The 17,976-nt window shown below is 41.9% G+C and overlaps 1 protein-coding gene across 2 annotated transcripts in view; it reads left to right on the top strand.

The window, feature by feature from the left end:
* bdg (sodium-dependent transporter bedraggled) overlaps window positions 1–17,976 on the top strand; it is a 127,087-nt gene that overhangs the window by 45,791 nt on the left and 63,320 nt on the right. For both annotated transcript variants that reach the window (XM_071587950.1, XM_071587942.1), the window contains exon 2: window positions 11,647–12,434. In XM_071587950.1, coding sequence (XP_071444051.1) covers window positions 11,677–12,434 — 758 coding nt within the window. In that variant the 5' untranslated portion in view covers window positions 11,647–11,676. The remainder of the gene's footprint in view (window positions 1–11,646; window positions 12,435–17,976) is intronic.

The raw sequence follows: 17,976 nt of genomic DNA, 5'->3' as shown, positions 1-17,976 counted from the left end.
TATACACGCCTAGAATGTGTTTTCCTTCGCGAATCTCCATTAATTAGGGAATAAAACGCCCAAAGCTCCCCTGCATCCGTAAACACATCATTCTAACAGTGCTGCAAGGTCGTACGGCAAGGATTGTGATGACACCATCCAAGAAAAAGACGGAAGGTTAAGTCTGTAAACGATAAATAAGTATTTCTGTGTCAGTGTTGCGTCCTCTTTGTGTTGTGGTCATCAATTTTGCAAGAGAGTAAAACGCATCTTACTGAATTTTATCACCGTCGTCCTATCCACCTATGCAGATCGCTCTATTACTCTCTATCTAGAGTTGACTTGAGCAATTCGAGCGGTTTCCAAAAATGAAACAATCAACAACCTGGTGGAGCGTTGGAAAAAATGTGTAAGCGTAAAAGGAGGCTAGGTTGAAAAATGAAAATGATTTTTCCCGAAAAAATATGTACTTAGTTTTCATATTGGCATTTGACTTTTGGCTTTTCAAACCACTCTTTTAATATGGGATTTGAATTGTTTCCTGAACGCCATCAGTAAAATCGCACGATTAATATATTCGCAGAAGTATTGAAATGGACTTGGTAAAAGCTTTAATTTAGCGTGGAGTCGAGAGTTTGTCCTCTCCGGATTTATCTGATAGGGGCTACTCTGGGCTGTCTCGTTGTCAACAGTAGTGATACTATCTTATTTCTTGACGGAACAGGTGGTTCTTTTCTATATTTTTTTTAATCCTTGAATCAATCAATATTCTTTCAAATAGGTTTTTAATTATTGAAAATTGTTCTACATGATGTCCAACTAACGAGAAACCTTTTCATCGTCATCAACTTCCACTATATATTTCGCCAACTTAAATTTCTTCAAGGTGGATAAATTTTAGACGTCCCACATATTCATAGTTATAAATAACGTAGTAGTTTTCACACTTTTATTGATTTTCTTAGATATAACTCATTTGCGACACTGTAGCTTAATTATGAGCTTTTTTAATTAATTATATTTCTACTTTTAATTGTAGTTATCCATAAGTTCCACAAAACCATTCCTGATTCCATTAAGTCGTGCACTTTATGTATATGCTTTTCCCATTTTAGTTCTGTCGCGGTAATGGAATCCATGAATTAACGTGAAATTTGAATACATCTGAGTACCCAAAAGCTAATATGTTCAACTCTTTCTTTTGATGAACTATACTATTTCACATTTTTTTAAATATAATTTTAGAATCCATACATACCAACTCAAGTTCTTCTCAATCTCTTTTAATATATTTGATTATAGTGGGTACTCTTTCGTAAAAATCCCGATTGCCGCAGAAGCCAAAAATGTCGACTTCCGGCTTTTTGTCACTCTCTGGATAGGTTATTGGTTGAGTTAACATCGGTTGCATATCCTTAAAAAGCCGAGTTAAACTTCCGAGTTACCCGTGATCCGGAATGATAAAGTATTTTAGGTAATCAGTTTCCGATATCTGCTTTCGTATCACTCCCTACGGGTCGGGGAGTAGAATTCGGTGAAAGTTGGGGGCAAATACTCACCGTCTGGGAGGCCGATGCACCGGTTTTCTGGCATCAAAGAACTTTTCTTTTTTCCGTGACTTTCTTATTACCGATCAATTATCGTAAAAGTATATCCGGTTTTCCTAATTGGTGCCTCAGGAAGATGAGAAGTGAGGCGAAATTAAATGTGTTTTTATTATTTGTGAAAGAGCGCAGGAAATTTCAGAACTCAGCTCGAGTAAACGTTTGAATGTTAAAAAATTTGTCGGGCTGTAGATTTATTATCTTTTTTCCATGTATTATTATTACAGTGAAATCGGGAAAACAGGTAATTTAGGCATCCGAAAAAAGTTTGCATATAAGTTTTTTTCTGATTTCGTAAATCGATGTAATATCCGATAAAGAACTATTAACTCCTACTAATACTCATAAGTAGTACATTAAATTAATTCTGCGGTATATTAATTAGTACCGTGTACCAAGTGAAAAAATAATATGAGCATTCCACTGGAACATGGATTACTGTTTATGCTATCATTAATCATTCAACCAATAGGTACGTTCTTATTGCACCACAGTTATTGTAGGTCCAGTTAATCAGTACTTATGAGCATGGTAATTTGTGGTGTTCAGCAACCTAGTTTTACGTTAAATCTGTTGTGTATTTCCGGAACTGTAAGTAAAATGCATTATCCGAATTAGATCTCAAACGCAAGTTTTTCAGGTGAGACAAGCGGAAAGTTACACATCAAGAACATTATCTAAAAGTGGTTTAGCCATGTATAATACGTTAATATAAAAAGGGAAATGTTTTGATTCAGCTCGAAAGGCCCCACAGAGTGGTAGAAACTATGTTTAGGAATTCTTCTCCTGAATTTCTCCACCCTCCACTCTCTTTCACTTCCTTACCCCGCTAACTGGCTTCAGGTGGCCGAGGGAGATAGATAGATAGATAGATAGAGGTCTTTATTTAGGCGAAATTGAGACCAAATGGTCCCTTCTTCCATTTAACCCATAAGGGAGCAGGGAAGATGTACGAAGTTTGGTTTGTAGTTATTGTGTAAGGCGCGAGAATAACGAGAGTGCTTGCACCCCTGAATTGAGTAATAAGGAGGAGATCAAAGCGGGTAAATGCGAGCAGAAGTGTGAAAAGCATTAAGGGTGGGAGAAAGGCTGGAGAAAAATCTACCATCGGCGTTAGCGTCTGTCTAAATACATATTGCGTCACGATCTCATCTTGTGAACTGTGAATTGAGTATCGGTCTTCTCGCGCTCCGGAGGACGACTGTAACTCGTCAAATTGGTATCTGCAGTGTTTATTGTCCGTGACGCGTGCAATTCCAAGTGATGTCATACTTCCTCTTCAACCCTTCATTTCTCATGTGTCACACTTCGCCTACCCCTACCGCCCCGTACCCTTTTGAGCGTGACCTACCTAATTTATGAGCGAATCCTTATTAAATTACTCGAGAGGGTTTTGTGAGAGGGATTTGTGACGGTTTTAGTGTCTTCAGCGGTAACCTTAGCCAAAAAACTCGGTTGGGGATCGGGATACTACCGGGAGTCGGGCCCGGATCTCCGGCGTGAGGAGCCGAGTGTGGGTGCGGCCGCTGAGTCCCTTCGCACCGTCGATCGTTCCACCCGAGGGAGTTGTTGCAGCGCGACTTGGACCGTGGCGAGGAGGAGGAGGGAAAGCTCGGCTTGGTAACAGAAGTCGCCGCGGTTGGACGAATGTGCGGACGTGGGGGGAGAAGGGGGTCACTTCTCTTCCTTTCCCCGTCCCTCCCTCCCTCCTCCTTCCTGCCCTCGCCGACCCCGGACCCTTCTCCTTGGCTGGGAGACCAAATCGACCGCTTACGCACCTCGGAGCGGTACCACGCTCATCAGGAGCGATCTTTCCTTTATTCATTTTTTTTTCTTTTCCTCTCGGTCGGCACGCAAGGAACTTAAATTTGGAGGAAGAAAATTAAAAAGTTCCCGTCGCTCGCGTTCTTACCGTTCCACCGTAGAGAAATATGAAGGAAACGTGATCAAAACTCTAATTTCCAAAATGTGCCTGTTCACAAAAAACTTAAGTTACACTACATAGAGAAGTAATCTTCAGCGTACATTGTGGAACAGTTGGATCAGTTATCTTGGCTATGTTCTCAGTTCGAAGTTGACTGTTCTCTGTGACGGTCGTCATTTCTTCTTGCCCTCGACATTAGCTAGTGAAATATATTTTCTTTTATTTAATATAACTTTTTGTCAAATTTAATTTTTGATGGGTAATTTTGATCTTGTAGCCTACAGAAAAAACATTACAAGAAGAATTTATATCTCATCTATAGAGAAAAAAGGAGAATTTATAGCTCTTCTATTTGCTACTGAAGCCGATACTTTATTGTAACCATATCGAGAATCCGATGGACATATTCCAAATTTTGGTGATTCAAATTTAAATTACAAATGAGCAAGGTTTTAGGCTGGCATTAGTTCATTAATTCTTTAGGCTATAATAATTTAGGTACAATCACCCAAAATCCCTCTATTCCTTCCTCATCCCCATTTCCTCTTCCGATTCTTCTACCCCATTTGTGAAAAGAGATGAAATCACTGGCGTGCACTGGGGAGAGTGATGGAATCACTGGCGTCCTGTTATTCGAGGAAACTGTATGGGGGGGAGTTCCTCTTCTGTCGCTCATATGGAGAATTCCTATTAAATATAGCACGTAATTTTATACAATTATGCATTTCACGAATTAATTCATATTATCATACTATTTTTAACAAAATACATACCTGTGACTATGAAATAAACGGAAACCCGTTTAAGGAGTGTTTGCCAGGTCTATTGACAGTTCCAGTTTCAGTCCGTGGTCATGCGACGTCGGATTCAATCGTTCGCGGTATGAATACAGGCTTAAATTTAATATAAAACCTAATCCGCACGTCGTGTAATGCAGGTAAGTAACAAGTACTGCACCATTTATTATCATAAGCAGACTCCGTGTGTGAAAATTACACGGACTTGGCGGGCTTACTTGTGGCTTTGAGTTTCCCCGGCGTCACCTCAAAGGCACAGCTCCCGAATCCACGAAACGGGGAGAGTCGTTAATCGGGAGGAGGTCGTCGCGAGAGGGGTCGCGAAGATCAGATGACCTCGACCGACGGCGGCGACGGCTCTTGTCTTCTGCTCCGCCCATCGTATTTCCCCATCTCAGGTGCTATCGACCACGGGTGCTCTTTACTGGTGCGTGCTCGAATAGCGGAAGGACTGCGATCGGCACTTAATTGGAGGAACTCCGCGGAGCGAACCTCGTTCGGAATGATCCAAGAGGCACTGAAGACATTATTCCGTTTCGATTCCATCGCGTCGCTCTGCATGCCAGTTCACGGAATGAGACCCGATCGACGAGGAACAAATCCTATTGTGATTAGTTCTTCCGACGCCGGAATGAATTTTGTGAAGGGTGTGAAAGGTATTGTAATATTTGTTGTAAATGCATCAGAGAATTTTTTTAATTTTAAATATTTTTAAGCAGATGCATGAACGAGATTTTCACTTTTTCTCTTCCGTTTAGAAAAAAAGCAGAACGGAATTAATTAATATGACAGTAACGATTTAAATTCTGAGTTGAATTACTGAGCATTGTTTCCTTTCACACGCCACCCGAACTGTAATGAAACCATTTGTAAAATGTTTCTCTGTTGCGCTTACATTGACTGGTACCACCGTCAGAAGACTCTAGATTCTGTTTCTCATTTTTAACTGTTCCGTCACATTTTTAATTTTGCCTTGTTCAACAACAGTTCTTGCCGCAACTAATTAAATATCATTGGCAAACTGCCATTAAACAAGCAATACATAAGCAATATTAAATATCGAATTCGTATTAAAATTAATTTTCATATCAATAAATCTGTCTTTGAATCAACAAAATGTCGGTTCACGTCCTCCAGGGGGATATTTTTGATAATAGGATGAGATGCAAGCTAAAAACATATATCCCTTCGTGCGCTGACCTAAATCCGCGGTGCATGCGACACACGACTAGCGTGAGTCCAGGCGGGTGGAAAAAAAGGTCGCCGACCTCTTTGACTTGAAGCGCTTCTTCTTCGAGTGCCCCTCCCTCCGTTAAAGACCAAACATGAGCTGGATGGGGGTGACGGCCTCTTTCGGTAGTGACATATGTACGTCATGTTTTCCCAGTCCAAGAATATAATAGACCTAAAACTCAATTCCAGCGACACAAAGAATGCCTACCAAGCTCTTTCCCAAGAGTGAATGTCCCACTTTTATAATTACGACAATATTTCATATATTTATCGAGGACAACACGTTCAAGAAACACCGATGACGAGATTAAAAAAATTGGTTTCATTTCTCATTAGGTGTTCCTCCATTGGTCATACCTCGGACACTTTGGAAACCAACTCACTAAATTTCTGTTCGGGGGCTGTACGAATCACGGGAGGAAAGCTGTTCGTTTCATGAAGCATGGCAGCGATATACGTAAAATGTCGTCTCATGTCCGTAAAAGATGTAGTAGGACTCGTATAAATCGGAACAGGAAGCCAGTAAAATTTTACAATTAAAACATCGATCTAGTCCGGGAATCACTTACGATGCCACGGGTTACGCACTGCTGTCAAACGGTGAGACCACAGTGATAAACGAGGGAAGTCCACCTTCGAAGTATCTGATACAAAAATATCAATCATTCTTGGCCACATCTGAAAGAATATGGCGTAATTCCACAATGCACGGAGGAGAACAGAAATGTTCCTAGAAATTGATATGTAAAATAGGTACATAATATATTCCTCCCCAATTTATCTTCCCCACATCCGATAATCCAGTCCTAAAAAAAAGATATTTCCCTCCTCCCGTCGGGCACCCCGATTGTGTTTGATTCCTACATTTGCAAGAATTTTCATTCATATTCTATGCTAGAACACTTCTCGTTGAACTGTGTGGGTGATAGGCCATTTGCCACTCCAGATTTCCCTCGACCCCTATTCCCTCTCCTCGTTCCTACCTAATCGTCATTAGGAACTCGTTCCAAATGGATCTTTCCTCTCTTGTCTTCCGTAAACATTTTGTAAATAATATATTTCATATACACTATTTAATATTTTTCATGGGAAAAATTGATTAGAATCCGACTGAGGAAACGGAATCAATTTACCCAATGCGGATTTAAATTGCTGTATCTGCGTCTCGTCACAGAGCAATCTCACGTTACGCTAAAGATTACCTTGTCATGTTAATGAAACTGCATTGGAGAGGAATGACCAGCCGCCAGGGGGTGGGGGTTGGGGAGTTTTTTAACCCTTCTCCTCAGATTCATTTGGCTATCAAGCATGCTCTACCACGTTGAAAACGTTTGATCGGGCTGAAGTACAAGTATAGACCGCGATGCGAAATGTTCCGTTCACCCCGTCCCTGAAATGGCAGGATGAGACACCACGTCCCGAATTGTAGCGAAAGACACAGTGTCGACGGAGGCACGGAGCGCAGACCCCGAGGGTTCATGGCGTGGAACCCTCAAAGCTCCCGGAGTCACGTTCGCGGAAATCGTCAATCCCAATCTCACTCGAGGACCCTAGAGATTGACGGACGAGCGCGGGTCGGGAGTCTTGTCTCCGTCAACCCTGCCGTCGTCCCCTGGCGAAAGAGAATTTTGTGACGCCCAGAGAACTAGGTGACACGAGGGAGCTAAGTGGCCGAGGAAGGAAGGAAGGAGGGAGAGAATGGGAGGGAAAGTAATCGGTCGAAAGAAGACGGCGGCGGAAAGGAGAGCGTGTCGGGCGAGTAGAGGGAGTCACTGGGCGGGAGGATAGGAAGGGAAGCGGGTAGGGCAATATGGTTCGCCGGCGGGAGAATTGATGCTGCGGGATGGATAGATGCGGGACAGGAAGGGTGTAGCGAGAGGAAAGTAGGAGAGGACGAGGTCGGAGGCCAGGCAGCGTTTTGGTGGTGGGGGTAGCAAGGGGAAAAGGAGGTGGGGAGGAAGATTGGTTACGGGCGATGAGCGCGAACGGGGGGTCGGGGCTCGCGGAGGCTAATTCCTTTTCATTGCTTGTTTGCTTGTGGAAGGAATGGGGAGGGAGGGCCAGAGGGGCAACTGGGGAAGGAGCGGTCGGGGCCATACTTAGGGCCGTGGGACTCGCACAGCGCCAGGGCCAGGCACGATTTCGTAATCGGAAGGCGTCATACGAGAGGAAGACGAAGATGCGAAGATCATTCGTTTATTTATTAATTCATCACTTGTTGCAGTGTGCCTGGGAAGGAAAATAGTTAAGGACGAAGGCTCTATAAATTTAATGAGTAGAAAAAAAATGTTTATCTAAAAGTCTCGATGATATAGGAACACAAATTGCCAAATGGTATTTAGTAACAGTGTTTACTGTTGTTTTAATCGGAGTGTTTTGAGATGCCATATGTGATGGAACATTTTATGGACAAGTATTCCTTCAAGGTTCTCTCTCCATACTTCGATGGATATACATCGAAGAATTGTAAATTTAAGAATTGCTTTTATTGTCTATGAGGAATGAAGAATATAGTTAGAGATAGTAAAGTTTAATTTGGGCTCGGGAAATGAATTATTCAATTTTCTACGGTTCGCCGCTTACTTATCACTAATGCAAACTTATAATTTTTCCCAGAAAAATTGTAATTTTAATTACAATTTTTAAAATAATATTAATGAAATGTGTCCTTTCACGTGTTATCTTTTTTATTTTTGTGTCCTATTGTGCTGTCCAAATGTTATATTTATATATATATATATCCTACCCTGATGTGTGAATTTCACACGCCGTCGGGCTTAGTACTGGGTGAACTCTACCATCACCTACCAGACCTTCGGGTTAATTTGATATGTGATATTATACGGTTGAAACTATAAACACACAGTGTTTATGGTTTCACATATATTTTTATATTATATTGTATGCATAATATAAAAAATCAATTCGATTTTGCTGAATTCAAATAATAATAAAATCAAATCATTTGTCCAGTTCCAATTGATCCTGCACAGTTGGAATTGAAATCAAAGAACAAGTGGAATTTTTATGTTGATGTAGTTTCCATTCCTGTTTGTTTTTTGGCACGCCACCAGACTTACGCCATAATGAAAATAGTCCTCGATAGTCTCACACTCGACCCATTGGACTCGGGTGTTTTCAAGCGAAGTGATGAGTCCGATGAGGTGTGGTGAGGAATCCCACTCACGCAGGACAGCACCACCACCAGCGAGACTATTCCGAAGCGAATACGACCGCAAGCTTTATTATTATTACGAAGTCCGATCACTTTCGCTGTCGGTCGCCCATTGCTCCTTTATCTCTCGCCCTCCCTCCCACGCAGCCATCGACTCTCCGGCGCCTGGTCAAAGGTCACCTGCACGCTCTGATCTCCAATGCCGTCCGACGATATTTCCTGCTTCCCGGTAGGAGTGTTGATATTATGTTGGCGATATTGTGATGTGTCGGCTGCGATGTCGGACAGTAAAGCAAAGCGATATATTCGGCCTGATGAAAATCTGGGTTGTGCAACATTACTTGTCGCATGTCGGTCTTAGATATAAATAAGATGGAAAAATAAACACAAGAGAAATATGCTAGATTCATAATATTGATTCTCAGATGTATGAGGTACGCTACAAACAAATCGATTTCGTAAAACAAACCTTTTCCGTCCGTATAGACGAAAGGACAGTTGCAAATTAGAAAATAGTGAAAACATTAAGTCACTAAACTATTGAATGTGATGTTGGATATGAAATACATCCTTCCTTATTTAAATTGACCGCTCTTTGGTAACTTTTAAGCATGGTTGCGTATAAATCATGCTGAAACTCGTGTACGAATCGCATTCTGGCTTGTGGGTGGAGCGCGTAGTGGATAATTGTTGAGAATTTCCTCCGAGAGGTGCTCGCTACAATGTAAGAGAGACGTTTAGGCACAACATTTCCCACGGGCATTTATGCTCTAAAGCAACTTCAGCATCATCGAATCGCTTCAGAAATCCAACATCATCGATACATGAACATATTGACGATATTCAATCAGCAGCGCGAAGCCCCATTTCGACGGCGATCCATACACCCGGCATTCCGTTGTCGATTCCCGAGGATAACCCAAATGACGACGTTTTTCTTGCTCCCTCCGCCTTCGATTCGGGTGGTTGGGGAAAAACTCCCCCAAACAAATTATTGCTGATGAAAAGCTCCTCCGACAAACTAACTTTTTTTTGCAATTTAGGTAATAAGTCGAACTCTTTTAGTTTCTAGCAAAAATTTTGTAGTGGCCAAAACTCCTTGTCCATCGTCATGTTCGTTGTCTCCTTTGTAAACTAATCTTATCGCAGATTTGTATTCGATGCGTATCTTAAAAATATCGCCGGTAATTGTCCGTCACTGTACTGTTGGGTTTATTCCGGATATGTCCAGGTCATCATTCACTATTACCTTCCTCTTGACTTCCCCATTGGTCTTTTACATACGTTTACTTTCAAGCGAGCGCAGTTTTCCTGTAGTCAGATTTTTTATTACGGATATCGTAGTCAAAATGACGTGTCATTACCCGTATTATTATGTTATCTTTATCGACGTTAGGTAGGTATATGCCGACCGACCAGGGATATATATTTTAATAAACTTATGCCGTGCGAAACTTTAGAAATGCTAAGTTCTAAGAAGTCTAAACACTTTGTCATCATAATCAGAATCGGACCAAAGCCGTAGTATTCAATGCAGTTCAAACGAAGGTGTATTTCAAGCATATAATTGGCAGGGGAATTCGTGAACCTACAAATTCTCCCCAAATGGAGACATCATCTCGACTCCTTTGGTGCATACTGTGTTTTCTATCGTTTCTTGTGAGCAACCTGATGACTCGGTGATGGTGCGTCTGGCAGTTCTGTTTATGTTCATAAGTATTTTAATGCTTGCGGTTGAACTTTAAAAAATAGACAAGTTCAATATTTCATGTAAAACGTAGCTGATAGCGAATGTTCGATTCACTACAACTAAAAACCAGATAAGAACGGCACGAATGAACAGAGATCCTTGCCATCCATCACGCGATCCTCAACAATCGACTTATACGCCTGTTGAGTGATCGCTCATTCAAATCCATACGGTCAATTATGCACGTTTAAATGACCACCTTCGTGTCTTAACGACATAAATATAATTCATTTGATTACTAACGCTATCTGGTAACTTTTTGGTTCTATTCCTTCAGGTACGAGAAGAGTTTTTCTAAATGTTCACAGGGCAGACGTCGCAGACTCTTTGACTTGATACGTCAATCCAAAGAAAAGAGTGAAACTTTTACAAATTTAATAATGTTTATAAATATATATATATATATATATTTATATATATATATGCATCAGTATTATTTTCCATTTTAATATTTTCTACTGAACTTCATAGTTTCTGCGAGGCAACAACTCTCAGTACATATCTTATCAAACTTCATATCCCATCGATGTCGAAGTAAATTTCAGGAAATCTAATCTTTTGAGAAACATTTGTTCTTGATTACCTTAGCCTAATATAATTAATTTACTTTTTTAGGGATTTATTTTCAGAGTCTAACATTATTGTCATAGATAACCTTTCATTATAAAATGCCATCTTCAAAAGTTTTATCTGATTTTAGATGTTTTACTTCCTATTTTGTCGCTGAAAATATGTAAGGAGGCGGCCTGAATTAAAATGCGTACACCTCTCAATAACAACTGTCACTAAAAGTAGCTACAGATGTTATTGAAGGTAATCTACCATGCAATGACAGGAAGATGGTCCCCGAAACCCATTGTAAAATTCCCTAAAATATAATATTAGGTTTACAGAGGAAACACCGCTCAATAGATTTTCGGGGTGCTTTTATGTCTGAGATCTACTTCTCCAATCTGTGCAGGATATAGGTCTTTGAAACTTTTGCCCAAGTCACCCGGAAACGTTTTGCACGGAAGTGCCCCAAGGAAAATCTCGCTATTCATTCCTGCCGCACCGCAAATTTTCAATGCCGTGGGGCGTTTCCGAGGAAAATACGGGTGGAGTCGCGCCTTCCCCGAAGAGAAGGCATCTCCTACCTCAGAACACGTTTTTCACTATCACATCCCTTTCGTCCTCCCTCGCAGGTCCATGAGAGGAAGGCCGACGCCGACGCGATGCCCCTGGACCGCACCGACTCCCGGCGGGAGTCGAAGAACCGCTTCCACCCGGAGCCGGGAGACCTCATAGACCTACGGACCCCACAACCCAAGCGACCGGGTAGAAGGCGACCAGAGGACCACTTCCCGGAGGCGAGGACGCGGTGGTCGACGCGAGGGACCCGGGACAGCGGGGGCCCGTACGGGAGGGCCCTCCGCCGGGCCGGTCTCGCTGAATCTGAGGCGCCTTCGGAGACGGGGGACGGACCAGCCGCCATGGGCGTGTGGGCGACGGAAAGCAGTGGTGGGGGTCCAGACGACGACCAGTCTCCCGGTGGGGCCTTCGACTGGGACGCGAAGAGAGAACGGGAGGTATGCGAGGACGAGGAGGGTCGTGAGGGGGACTTCAGAAGAAGTGCATCGGCCAGGGGCTGGCTGGAGGGTGCCGGGAGGGCCACGGCCCCTTGGAACCCGGTGCCCGTTAGGAGATGGCCGCGGTTTTTCGGGCCGCGTGTCGGTGGTGCAGCGATTTCTCCGAGGGGAGGGTGCGGTGCGGACGTTGTAGTGGTGCCGGAGGTTCTGCGTGGCGACTGTGTTTTGGGTGTCGAGGGTTTGGCGGAGGAGGATGTGAAAAACGGTGAAAGCGAAAGCGTGGCGGTGGAACTGGTGGATTTGCCCCCGGAAGAGGGCGTCGTAGATGTCGGCGAGGAGGGAGGAAGGACGGAAGGTGAAGGCCCGCCCTGCGGGGAGGAGATCCCGGAGGTGGATTCGGAAAGGTGAGCAAAGGGCGGATGCCCCTACGAAGGCGTTTTTTTCCAGAGATTTGTTCCCCCGACACTGAAACCCTTCCTGAACCCAGCCGTTTTTTGCTTCAAAACGTACCAATAATAACTGTCTTCGTGCTACTCACCACCATGGCATCACGTTATAGTGGTCGTCTTTAGAATCCTTCATAAAATCCATGTCACAATGGTATTGGCTAAATCGGTGCTAGGTAATCGACCGCTTAGACTCCCACTCCCCTCTGACGTTAGATCAAACTGCGTATCAGATTGCCGCATTTAAGCCACGCTTAGTCTCACTTCCCCACCATGTATCATACTTAGCTTGGAGCTTCATCTCTCTCCCCTGCAATCCTTTCCAAGTTATTTTGAAAGTATTCTCATGCCCGTTGCTTGTATAATCTTGATATGAATGGCCCACAATTAGTTTTAGTTGTTAATCGGTGAAGCGAGTATGGTGTGTGATTGACTACGGAATTCAGTTTGCATCGGAGCCTTATTGATCGGTGATGACGAATTTACTCATGGCATATGAGAATCGCAGAAGCGCAGTTGTTGCCCTTCCGAAGAAAATTTAAAAAATAGAAACTGTTTTGAACGAGCCCAAATGCTCGTCCGCATATGCCAAGAGCTTCCCGACCATATGAGTGAGGATCCAAATTTTTTAGACAATGCCCCACTTCTTCCCATTCCTCCACCTCAAATTTGTGATGATAGAACGTCACTACAGCTTGGCGGAATCATTATAACAGGTCGTGATGAGGGAGCTTAGCAGCATTCCGGGTGCCACCTTCCAGAAGGCGTAAGAGGCATGGAAAACCCGATGACAGCGGTGTGTGAAACGCACAAGGGTGCTACTTCGAAGAATTTTGAGTAAATGTATCAATTCCAGCAATAATTTTTTTCAATCGACTCTGTTCTACTACTTTTGGCACAAACCTTGTAGACGTCGTTTCCATCTGCTTCTGCCTTACGCGAACATATTAATAAGCAAATTCACAACTTTTCGCGCGTAAATAATAAGAGACCGATTTCCTAACGCCTCTAGATACACGCTCATGTGTAATCTTTCAGTACATGATGTAGTAATGTGTATGGTAACATCTGAAGTAGCATCGGAAATAGAAAAAAGGACGGTGGATTATTATAAGTGCCTTGGGTCGTCCTCTCAGAATTAAACTATGTGTTGTCTCAGCACTTAATAGTATTTTTCGTTGCAACTTCATAGTAGTAGTAGTTTTAGGGAAGGCGACCGACAGCTAAGGTCATTTACGCCATTAGAGATGGATGGGAAAGGAAAAAGGGTGTAGAGAAACCCGGCGTTGGCATTAGCCCACTCTTAACAATAGGCGCCAAGGGGTCCGCAGTTTCCTCTACATCTACATAATACCCCGCAAGCCGTCGCAAGGGCGTGTGGCCGGGAGTGTTAGGTCACCACCCGTAAAAGATAACAACACCACATCCAAAACAACAACATGGAAAACTACACCCACAGCAGCGCACACACTCATACAAAAATGCATGCAGTTTACCATCCCATTCGACGGACGGCGTACTCACTCAAAGTTTTCTCCAAAAATTACCTGTAGTAGGGATCTGGGTACCACTGAAAATATCTTTCGTCTCCAGGATACGAACATGTGTCCTCTAAGTGGGAAGTCAGTGCGTTAGTCCATCCCAATCCCTAGCAACTTCATACCACTTCGGTTGTTGACCTATCTTATTGATAACATAAACTTCCGCAGTCTTTGAAGGAATGACTAAAAACTACTTTACATGATCTTCTATGCACAACCTACTTTATGACTATTTGGTAGTACAGTGGGTAAGAAAAAATTATTTGTTATTGACGACGAGGACATTATTACAGTTCGTGTAGTTTTCAATACCAATTACTCGGTTAATTGCTGCACAGCCAACATGTAGAATGATTTTCGTCCATTTATTCTATCCTCAGCCAGACGTCCTTAATTGAGAATGCCTCAATCATTAGGGATTACAATTACGATTTATTATTTACGAGTAAGTCCACCTTTGAGAATTGTCTTCTCCTTCTCTGTGATATTATACGCTCTTTGCTCTCAATATCAACCTTATCATTGAGCGACAGTGCATTTTGACTGCAGTCTATCGAAGGAAATAAGTTTTAATGCGTTGAAATATAACAATTTCTCGGTGATCGCCCTTAGTACAAGCCCTGGTACAAAACAGTATGCTAAAAACTCCACTGTACAATGTATTAGTTTTTATCACTCAGATTATGAGGTAGCAAATTAATGTTTGTTCAATTATGTCAAGAGGAAATCCAGTTTCCTACCGTCTTGTGTGTTTTTTCTTTATGCGAAAGCTTTGCTCTAATCTCTGACGTAAGCACTATGTATTCTAGTCTCAACGGCGTACTTAAAAAATAAATCATCATAATGACGTAATTTGTTGTGTTTCAAAGTTTCTTGAGCATACAAACTTTTTTACCGTTACTGATTACTTGCAACCATGTGCAAGTAAATGAGCCTGTCAAGAATTTTGTTTAGTTTAACGTCCTCATGTTTCTAATTGTGCTGGAATTTAGGAACCGTAAATTTCAGTAACCCACATGTAGAAGCCAAAAGGAGTTGAGAATTATGTGCTGCCTACCAATATGAACTATACAATATACACATTTAGTTAAGCAGGTTCTGTGGCTAAACCTTTAACAAATTATTAGCACATTTCTGAAACTACTAAAGGAAGACGTCTCCATTGAGAAAACTCGTTCAGCACGAAGCGTGCAAGGTCAATCAAGAACTAATTTCCACGATTTAATTCCATCCTTTCTCTGGAAGACGCTGAAAGTAGAAAGGGCCGCGGCTGACAAAAATAATGTTATGTAATGAAGACAGTTTTGTAACGTAACTCCTGGAGCGGTGCAAGAATTACGGTGTGTCGTGGGAGAGAGCAGATGGTCGGAATTGTTTTGCCGCGTGCCTCCTCCTATCCGAACGTGCCCGAGTGAAAACTTCCGTATGTGTGCCCGCGATTTGGACGTCGCAAGCAAGCTGAACATCCGTATCCTTAGGCGTGGCAAGGTGTTTCCGAAAAACACCTTCGGGACAGGTTTGCGCAAATGACAGGTGAGGAATTGAAAGCGCCCGTTTGTCGCGGTTGGCCTTTTTAGCCGCCATGGAAAACAAAAATGAGCATTGAATGGGGAGGAACTCGCTTTCCCCTCACCCTCCTCTCCCATCAAAAATACACACATCCTCGCCAAAGTGGAAGTCGAAGGCGTGTGGTTATGGAAGTGGTCGTGTAAGGTTTGCTGTCCAAAGCTTCGTAATCGCCCCCCCGACACAATGACGATTGCAGCAAGGGAAAACGCATGGCTCTCTTAGAAAAACAAGCAGTTGGAATAGGTCGATTGTTTCCGAATAACCCAAGGAGAGGGACAGTTTCCGTCGAAGAACTCAGCAACAGATTTCTCAATCCTTCGAAGCAATTGGCCGATGACGCATTGACACTCCCTTCGGTTGCCCTGATGAAATGTTGGGGATAGTAGTTGCTTAGTACTTGATGAACTTTTCGGTCGTGTTTTAGATTCAATTACGGGAAACGCAAAGACTAGCACAATAAATAATTCTGAATACTTATTCAGATTTTCATCCCACCACTGATGAATTGTTAATTTAAATTACAATCCAATATTCTGAATCGAAATCCTCCACATCGACATTATGTCGCTGGCATTATTTTCAAATGAAAACATGAAAGTCGTCAATTTAGTTACCTGACTTGGTAAGTTGACGGACGGCAAAGGTCACTGTTTCGAGGGTTCCCGTAAACTGATCCCGTGGAATTATTTGTTGTACAGTCCTTGTGGATCAACCCGTGACCCGCAATGGTGGGCCAAATGAGACTTCTTAGGATCCCAAGAAACATTAATTCTCTCCGGTTAAACGTGAAAAAATCCTTTTGACTTACCGATTCACGGTTTCCCGTTCATACTTGCTATCATGTCTTCGAAACGCAGGAATAAACAAGAGGTAATGGATAAATTAATATTTGATGATAAAGTTGTCCCAACTGATAAAATCGGTACATCCATTTCAAAGCCATTCAGTGCACACATGCAAAGGGATGTTATGCTGTAGCATAGCATCCCTTTGTCGATAGGGATACCTTTTGCTTGATGAACGTGGGAGAAATCTCGGAAGAAAAATTACCCGTCAAAGAAATAAATTCTTATGTGCTACATTTCGTAATCATGACGAGTAGCCGTGAACTAATCCATGGTGAAGCAAAATCATTTCTGAAAATGTATATACATACCTGTATAATCTAGATCAAATATGAAGTCTACAGTAGCAATTGCAAAATATTTTGCAAATATTTCATTATTGAAGGTCAAATTAAGTCTTGTGAGGAGTAGTATGTACTACAAATGGAGAACATAGATTGGCCAAAGAGTGAAAGTAATTTTTATTTCTCTAATTTAATCCATTAAATGAAGGAATCCTAATCTATTCGTCCTGACTGCGCGTCAAAGTGCGGAAAATATCTCAAGTATTCTTGCATATGAAAATCATGGGCTTCCATTTTCATGATTCTTCATATTTTAAAAATCTATGTTTTGGCACACTGTTACTTAGAGGAGGCGCATTTTAATGGTTTAGGGAGGTGAAATTAAAAAATTGGGATCCTCCGTATTATATTATCATCTTCAAGTAATAAAAATTATCGAGTACAAGTGGTGCTATCGACATACGATATTCTAGTGTGTACCTCATCTCATATGTGACAAAAAGTTGGTATATTAAAAAAAATGAAATTCAATGAAAAACGTATAGTACTTCATTTTTCTATAAAATTATTAACAGATCGTGGTTAGACTTTGTTGACAAAATACGAGCTCGTATTTTGTTTACAAAGGTAAACTTACTAAACTACAAAGACAAACTTTCTGAGTAGGTAAAAGGCATGTTTTGGATATGGCATTTTTTATTTTTTGCTTATGAATTACATATAATCCCCTGCAATATTTGATAACAAATTAGTTTTAGGGAGTAAGACTTTCCGAGTACAATTTTTCCCTCGTTTCAGCGATGGAACTTTTCCAACTCTACGTCAATAATATTCACAATATCAAAAGATTTAGGAATTTCATCAAAGATTCGTTCATTATGTGTCAAACTTCGATTTCAAATATTTACCGTAGTACAAATTTACTTAAATTAGTTCCCACGCTATTTTAACGTATATTATAACTCACGTTAATGTGTTTGAGGTAAAAATATTACCATAAGGTAACGTTTTCAAAAATCACGTTACTCTAAAGTGAAAAACACTTGGAGAAAGTGAGATGATGTTTGGTTTTGAAGCGCTCTGTCTCCAAAATGAAGGATGTGTCCGCTCGAGGAAATGATGAACAATTTTCCCATTTACATGAAAATTCGGATGAAGGTATTCTCTTTTTAGGAAGATGGTTTTCGTCATCTTTGCACAGGGTACCGCCGTTCCCAATGCATAGGAGAGCGCGTGTAGCGAATGCCTTTCTATGCAACCG

Source organism: Hetaerina americana, unplaced genomic scaffold (genome assembly GCF_022747635.1).
Source record: "Hetaerina americana unplaced genomic scaffold, ioHetAmer1.1.p SCAF_1, whole genome shotgun sequence".
Classification (NCBI taxonomy): Eukaryota; Metazoa; Arthropoda; class Insecta; order Odonata; family Calopterygidae; genus Hetaerina; species Hetaerina americana.
This window is presented reverse-complemented; position numbering and strand designations above follow the sequence as displayed.